Genomic DNA, 8,428 nt, shown 5'->3' on the forward strand with positions numbered 1-8,428 from the left:
CAGGGAATTAGCAACTTCATGGCTTGTACAGCCAGTGGAAGATATGAAGGCCTGGGTAGCAATCAGAGGGTTGGTAATAATAACAATTTGTTTGAATGTAAGCATAATGAGTAATGGGAACTACTATTTTACACCATCCATCTGTGTTTAAATACATTTTTATTACAGTTGGATAAGCCAAAGGTTATATATTATACATAAACTAGAATGTTCTACCTTTGTTTTAGTAATAGATGGAAAAGATCACGTTACTTTAAGGTTTTTATTCCCAGATCACATCACAATTGGAAGACAGACATGAATTGCACACTTATGTTTTACTCTCTTTTACAAAAATAATATTTAAACTTGGGAGATGAGATGAAATACAAAATAAATAGACATTTCAACGATAAAACAATCAAACAGTATGGCGTAGCACACTTTGCTTTCAGTCAGCATAGTCTGAAACCTGCCGGTCCGAACAGAAGGCAGCGACAGACGTCTCCTTATACTTCTTCACTTTTTCTACTGTTGTGGCAGGCCTCTGGCCCTCAGCCGTCCGTCTCTGGGCATGCATTCTCACAGCTGGGAGCGCTGGCTCAGCATTCTGGCAAGATGGCGGATACGCAGCAGCAGCAGCAGCAGCAGCATGGGTAAAAGTCTCTCAGTCAGTTAGCATTGAACATTGAAGCTCCCTTCACCAGCAGGAGTAAGAGAACAGCGGGTACTGGCTCCACTCGGCCACGTTGCCATGGTGATAGCCGTGGTGCACAGCTTGAGTGCTGTAGTCAGTGGTCAGGTGGTGGGGGGGAGGAGGGTGGGGATACTGGGCTGGCCCGGCGCCGCTCCACTGGCCCAGGGGCTGCTCGGCGCCGTACGGGCTGTAGATGTGGTGGCCGATCACCGCCGGCTTGCCGGCCTGGGCCATGGTCATGTTGAGGACCCCTGGGTAGTCCTGTGGGGCAGGGACGGGGTGGTGGGGGCCACACGGGGAAGGGCCAACCTCATGCGTGCGTGGCTTTGAGGGGTCGTGATCGGGGACGGTGGCGACATCGGGGACTCGGGACTCAAAGCTGCTGCGTCCGGATCCGCTGTTGCTGCTGCCGACGCTGGAGGAGGGAGAGGGAGACTTCCCGTACTCGTGGAACCTGAGGAGCAAAAGGTGGTCATCGTTCTGTTCATCAAGACATTATGGTCTTATATGTGGCATAACTTTACAGGTTTACAGCTTACTTACTTCAAACCTCTAATATTGACTGTTGATTTGTGTCTATCCTACTGTCTACTTTATTCCTTTATAATGCCCATATTTAATGCTGTCTTTTTTAAACTGTATCCTTGCACTGCTATATAGTTTTTATATTACTATATAATGTCTACATTATTCTCTTATATTGTCCATATTTAATGCTGGTCTCTAGACTTTATCCTTGCACTATTGGACTTATTTGCACTACCACCATGGCACACACTCTCATAGAGCACCTTACCATGCATACTGAATCACAGGGTCAGTCCCTGCCCTGTCACTGCAAGAGTCTCATGCTTTTACATCCCTTAGTACATTCATGTGGATCTTTTATTGTCCATATTATTCATGTGGATTTGTTTTTTTTGTCATCCTGTTTATGATGTATGTGTATGTTGTGTGTGATGTCTTTAAGCTACTGGGACCATGAATTTCCCCTTGGGGATCAGTAAAGTATCTGTGTATCTATCTAGGTATTCACCTGTATGGCTGGTAGGAAGCTGGAGCAGGAACGAGCTGCTCTGTGTTGTATATGTCCCTGGGGTCCGCTCCGGCGGGGGATTCTGTCCTCACACTGTGCTCCCTGTCAGCAGCCCATGGGGAGTAACGCTCCTCTTTGACGCCATCGACCTCTTTCCTTTTGGGCAGGTCTCCTTCCTCTCCGTCGTAACCCTCGTACGATGACCGGCAGAAATCTGGGAAGTCGCAAATCATTCAATCAATCAGCTTCGGAGTTCAGGACAAGAAAGTGCAAACATCGACAGGAGGAAGAAATCTGTACCTGTCGGACTGTCCTCGGAGTCTCTGATCAAAACGTCTGACATCTTGGCTCGTTTCTCCAGGCAGGCTGGGGTCTTGTTTGAACGCCTGCAGAGGAACATCCGGTTGTATTAAAACAATGCATTACTTTCAATACAACCTACTGCAAAGGAAATCTGTAGATTTCATTCAAGCAACCAAACAGGAATATTTGTTATCATCCGTGCCTGCATGTGACTGGTGTTAACACCCACCTTTTTTTAGTAGTGCCTTCATCCCGGAAACCTTTTGCAAATGGGTTGTGGTCGATCTTCAGCTTTGTGATCTGTAGGTGGGGAAATGAAATCAGTTCAAATCTCCTGTAACGTGTAACATCCCGTCGGGAGTTTGCATTGATTTAGCTGTGATAGAAACCGACCTTGGTGTTCTGGTACGCTGTGACCGCTGTGAAGGAAGTCTCGGGGAAGGTGAAGGTCTGGAAAACACTCCAGCGGACGCTGAACAGGTCGTCCGCCTGGACGATGTGGAAGCGCGGGTGGTAGCGATGCATGGAGTGCAAAATGATCTGCAGATAAGAAGAGGGTGATTCATTCAGAGACATTTATTTCATTTTTAAGCACGGTGAGTATCCCACTTTGCCACTGCCAAAGCATCCAGTCTGTACGTGTTACCAGTCCACAGAGGACTTTAATTATCCAACATTTTCCGATGTAAAGTTAGTTAGTTAGGCAGCCCATTTCGAGTGCTCGTACTTACATGGCCGTGTTGGTCGAGTGTGTTGTTGGTGAGCTTGAGCTTGAGGAAGGAGACGGACTGCTTCATCCAGTGGCTCCCCGGGGCCGGAGAGTCGGGGTGGAGGTAGGTCCTGCAGGGAGGCTGGGGCTCCGCTTTCCCTGCCACCTCCCATTTCTCTTTATTCCACTGTAGGAAGGAGAAAGATAGTCAGTCACACTGTCTGTCTGTCAGATAGGAGCTTCATCTTCTTCCCCTTCCCACAGAGTGAGAAGACGACGACAGAGTGGAGAGTGACTGCTGGCCAGTACCACCCACGGAGATAGGGGGGTAGTACAGTGGGCTCCCAGCAGGGGATAGAAAAACAGGAAGAGATAGCACCCTTTGATGTACAATGTCAGGAGGGGGGGTGATAAACTCTCGCCCCCCCCCTTGTCTGGGGATACTTGTAGCCACTGAGGGATATCTACAGCCATGGCTGTGGTAAGTCAAGGCTACTTTATATTGTTATATTGAAATTAAAAGCTAAAACAAAATGGCTTGGTATCAACATGAGACGCGTTCATAAGTGAGGGAAAAATGGCTTTTTGCTGCATCCCAAAGTATGGATGGGGCTATTTCAGATGATAAATTATGAGTATTAAAGTCTTCAATCCGCTCTCTCATTTTCTTACAGAACATTTCATCTACTAATAGCAGGTTACTAAATCTCCACATTTTAGATGTATAAGGTTCATTTAGAGCGATTTCCAAGGAGACCATTGCATGGTCCGATATAGAGAGTTTGCTTCATACATTTTTTTTAGGAAGAAAAAAATAATCTAAACGAGAGTTAAGAAAAATAACGGCCGTCTTACCTTATACCTGAAACCATCCACAGGGACCATGTCAACCAGTAAGATGTACTTGGCGCATGGAATAAGGCCGGACAGATTAATCTTACAGTGTGGAAACATCCTCCTGGAAAACACAGAAGGAGACACGTGAGAAAAATAAAAAAATAAATAAGCAAATGGAGCAACAGAAGACACTACTTTTGCATTATTAAAGGTATTTTTCTGTCGTCTTACCGGCCCGGTTTAGTGATAATCATCTCTGTTCCTATTTCGTGGAAGTTCTTCCATAGTTCAGGGTCCTCCAGAGTCATCCTCATGTTGCCCTGGAGATAGGCATCTGGGCCAGCAGCCATGGAGGAAGGAGGAGGGCCGCTGAAGTTGGGCTTAAAGTCTAAAAGTAAATAAGAATCATTGTGGCCACATGCTTCAGTAAAAGTTCAGCTCAGGTACGGAGAACACAAGTCAAGATAAAACTGGTGGGAAATTGGAGTTACGGGTTGAAAAGCACAGTGTAAATCCAATGGAAGTCTGTCAGCACTCACCTCTGATGGACTGCATTGTTCAGTAAGTATCACAGGAGAAGCTTGAAAAAGCTTCATGCACTGAGGACCAATAGGCAACCCAAGTATCCGTGATATCCAAGTGTTTCTTCAGCTCTGCTCTCCCTCCTTGATCTCCTGGCTCATGTGTGAGAAGAAACACACACACACAAAAGGAAATCCAGCAGCTCAGGGAGTCAGGAGGTTAGTCAATCTTGTTGCAGCAGATATTTCAGAGATCACGAGTCCTGCAGGAAGGGGTGACCATGACTTTTAAGGGGAGCCCTTGAGTGGGTGGGGTCAAGAGAGCCATTCCCAGGCTTTGAAGTGGCACAATGATGAGTCAGAGCCCCGCTGTGATTGGAGGGCGCTGGAAATCAAAGAGACTTAACAGAGCCTTGATACCGTCCCCACAGGAAGGGGGACGGAGGAAATGCATCTTTATTAACTGCTAAGAGACTTTAAAACAAATATGGACGCACTTCCCTGCTGCAGATCAGGGCTCGCAAGCCAGCGGCACCACAATCTGTGTAAACATCATTCACACAGACATAACCGCACACAAAAAAAAAAAAAAACGGCATTTAGTGTGTTTATGCAATGTGGTAAATTTCTAATATAATACAATTAACAAAGCGGATGAAAAATACAAGGGAGGGTACGTTTATAAATGAGATAATCAGTGTGTTTTCTGCACTGGAGGGGTTGTTTTCTGTAAAAAAAATGAAAGAAAGAACATGTTAAATAAAAAAAGATGAATTAAAAACGTGCATTTCAGTACAGGCAAGAGAACCAACACAAACTAAAATCCTCAGCAAACATCTGTCAAAATGATAGTAAATGATTCTAATAAGGATTTCTATGTTCTGGTCCTTACCCCTTTTTTATTCTTTATACTTTAGTTAAATCAAAAACAAATTCTTATAACTGAATTGTCTTAATATATATCATATCTAATATAAAAAAATATATATATAAGTATAACCTTCATTCTTACACTAATTATTGCACATTTATATTGATCTCAAATGAGATGAAAAATAAAAGACCATTTTTTTCTGACATCAAATATATGATCACTTTTACACTTTTCTACACCCTCAGCTTTCTCCATAATAGAAATTAAGCAGTGGGTGTAAACCCATAATGGTGTAATGATAACATGCACACTTTCTGCAGGTAACTTATACCTGGGGGCGTCCTCTGCAGGCTGTGGGTGGGGGTTGTGTATTGGGGTTGTCTAGACAGGCCCATGCTCCGATAGATAATCTCATTAGGCTAGTTTCCCTTGAAGGAGCTAGTTTCTGCATGCGGAGAAAGCCTTGTGTATAGGCCGGCAATTAACAGCCAGTTAGCACCACAAGCCCAAGTCGGCCTTGAATGGGACAGGAGGGTGTCTGAGAATAAAGACCTGCCACAACAAGCCGGGCCGTCCTCCCACCATCCACATCCAGGCTTAAATCCACGGGTGTCGCTCCTAGGCCTGTCCCTGCCTGGCTCGTGCCACGTTACCACCGGCTAAAAACAAATGCTAAACACTGCGTGCATTAGCATAGAGGAACAAAATTAGACCACAGTCCCCCTTGTTGTTTCCACTGACATGGAACTTTTGAATTGAGGTGACTCTCACATCTCATTCAACCTCTTTTCTAGCACAGACACACCACTTCCACTGACATTTCTCATTGTATTCTCATGTCTGCATACAGTGCCTTCTGTAAACTCAGCTCCCTGACACCCACGCACAAAGGTCTGCTTCTGTGCAACTGTATGGATATTACAGTTTAAACACTGAAACCATATGCAATACGTGATCTGGAATAGGGCTGAACCATTTTGAGATAACACCTAATGGCGATTATTTTTGACTGATATTGCAATGGCGATATGATTTGCGGTATTAGAAGGAACGGTTATTTTTTTTACATCATTATTCTCATTTTCATTATAAAAAAAAACAAAAAACATTAAAATGATTATGTATGATTTTTTGGAGGGATCTGTACCAAACAGACTTTTCCTAAGTCTGTAGAATATGATGTGTATGCAAGGACTTCTCCGCATCACGGCAATATTACTCTAAATAACTAGAATAAATTTGGATTCTAATTGTTGTGCCCTAATGTAGAATTTTAAAAGCAATCGTTTGCAGAGCAGAAAACGCTCCCAGAGTTGTAAAGGTTGCACAGCCCTCCGTAGAATCAGCAGTTAAGTGAGCACAAAGAGACGTTCACTGCTAGAAAGTCTTCCCTGTGAAAATATTGACTAGCCTCTTTAAAAGCTCCTGTGCGGGGGTCGATGCAGAATGAAAAAGGGTAATAACATTGGGCTTTTAATGATGCACTTAAAGATGCAGAGATCTCTGTACGATCATCATGTTAAACGCCTCCCCCCCCCCCCCCCCCCCCCCCCTGTCTGTGGAGCTTGGTGGCACATTGGCCTTGAGGAAGTGCGATGTGTTTCTATCCTCCTTATGTGAAACCAACTGTTGTTGAGGAGTTATTAATCACAGGTTCAGTGTGGCTCTCCTCACTTAGCACTTAGCCAGCTCCTCGGGGGCCCTGCGCTGGGGGCCCCCTTTGACTGTTTCACAGGGCAGAGGAGTCACACAGCTCTGTGAGTAGTTCGGGAGGAAGACGCTGAGAGGAATAAAGACATTTCGATGATGATGAATTCCTCTGCGGGTCACTGCAGCCGGGGCAGCGGAGTGTGTCGCTGTCTGACTCTGAGCTGAGGTGTACGTTTCAGCAGCGGCAGTGTCAATCTCATTACACACACACACACACACACACACACACACACACACACACACACACACACACACACACAGGGTCTGGAGGCGACAGGTGTGACTGGTAAAGGCCTCGGTGCATGGCCTGGGGACAGACATCAGGGGTGGTCAGCCAGCCTGGGGGGCGATCTGGACTGGATGACACATCAGGGAAGTCATCAGGAGAAGATTAATAAGCACTGCTTACCAAAAACATGGTGGATTTTGGTTAAAGGCATTAAATACACTTCATAAAACAGTCATTTCCAACCAGGGGTACTTCTGCTGTTGCCAGAGGGGTACGTGGAAAGATTGTGGAGCAGCTTAACTAATTTGAAGAAGAAAATAATTTTTGGTTAAAAGAACACATTAGCTATAACACCTGAACACTACATGTTGCAGATGTGTAAGGGTGCATGAAAACGAGAAGAAATGACTCAACAGTTCGCTAAATGAGTCGCTAAAAATAAATAAATGGAGAAATGGTTGAAACGTTCAGCTTCACTCCAAGTAGTAGTAGTGCGATTGCTGATTAAACCAACCTCAACATTCACAGTTCAAGTACGAAAACATTTACTTTTATTATTACATAATGAATAGTGTTATAAATTTGGAACATTTGGGAATCGATGACTATGGGTACGTGAGTTCATCTGCCAGGGCTGTTACCTCACACCAAAGAGGTTGGGAACCACTGCTTTCTATAGCTACTTCATATCAAAGTAGAGTCAATAATGAGGGATGAGACAGGAGGACTGATCACCTTCAGTTATGATAAACAGCCGATTCCTCCTGTTCAAACTGAACCCCCACATATCTCATGGCCTGATTCCACTGTGGCTTCCCTTCCTGCGTCTACTCCTGGATCACCTTTGGCAGCGCTGTTCCACCTCCCAGGTGTCAGTCCTTTTTGGCCATTTGCTTTAACTGCACCGATCCCCTTGTGCTCGACAGTTAACAGCTGCCAATATACAGCCAGGGACCCGGGGATCAGACGGCTCTGCAGCAGCCCAATAAAGAGCCCCCGGAGTGGACTGACGAGAAATCTCACACCTTTCGCTCACATTAGCCATGCAGCATGCCCTTTTGATGCTTAATTGGCCACTTTGAGGGGTTTGTAGAGAGATAGCAGCCCCATGGCTGGAGACAACATGATGTCGCAGGAGACCGAACAATACTCACATGGCAGGCGAAATTCCTTCACCTGGCAACAGGTCGATTGTGATTTCACTCGATCCGCTGTGTTAGAGAGGATTCGTAAACAGCGTGTCTAGTTTATGACACAGCAGAGAACTTGAATCTAAAAGGTCTGTATGCAAATAACACCCGAGCGTATGCTGTATTTCTCTCAAGAGGAAAACAGATTTTATGAGTCAGATTTTATTGGGGTAAACGCCAATTCATCAATTTGCTTTGCAGAGATTATGAAAAAAAAACAAAAAAAACAAAAAAAACAAGCCGCTTTACTGTGAAAATAATCTGTTATAATCTTATATTATCCCCTCTGGCATCCCTGACCGACTGTAACTCCGGAGTGACCGTGATGCAGCAACTAGGGGCC

At 44.9% G+C, this 8,428-nt stretch overlaps 1 protein-coding gene across 1 annotated transcript; it reads right to left on the bottom strand.

The window, feature by feature from the left end:
* Window positions 1–228: 228 nt before the first annotated feature.
* On the bottom strand, window positions 229–4,271 carry tbx16 (T-box transcription factor 16). Its single transcript, XM_078250222.1, has 9 exons — window positions 4,101–4,271; window positions 3,793–3,949; window positions 3,580–3,682; window positions 2,747–2,911; window positions 2,409–2,555; window positions 2,245–2,315; window positions 2,013–2,098; window positions 1,713–1,926; window positions 229–1,130 (listed from the first exon to the last, which is right to left on the bottom strand). Exons 1-9 carry the CDS (start codon window positions 4,114–4,116, stop codon window positions 680–682), a joined length of 1,410 nt encoding a protein of 469 aa, XP_078106348.1. The 5' UTR covers window positions 4,117–4,271; the 3' UTR covers window positions 229–679.
* Between the last annotated feature and the right edge of the window lie 4,157 nt (window positions 4,272–8,428).

Source organism: Sander vitreus, chromosome 5 (assembly GCF_031162955.1).
Source record: "Sander vitreus isolate 19-12246 chromosome 5, sanVit1, whole genome shotgun sequence".
Lineage (NCBI taxonomy): Eukaryota > Metazoa > Chordata > Actinopteri > Perciformes > Percidae > Sander > Sander vitreus.

Excerpts from the sequence above, each read along its gene's own strand:
- tbx16 (XM_078250222.1), bottom strand. Across the intron at positions 2,556-2,746 it reads CACTCGACCAACACGGCCAT|ATCATTTTGCACTCCATGCA; the intron begins GTAAGTACGAGC and ends TCTTATCTGCAG. Across the intron at positions 1,131-1,712 it reads GCTTCCTACCAGCCATACAG|GTTCCACGAGTACGGGAAGT; the intron begins GTGAATACCTAG and ends TTTGCTCCTCAG.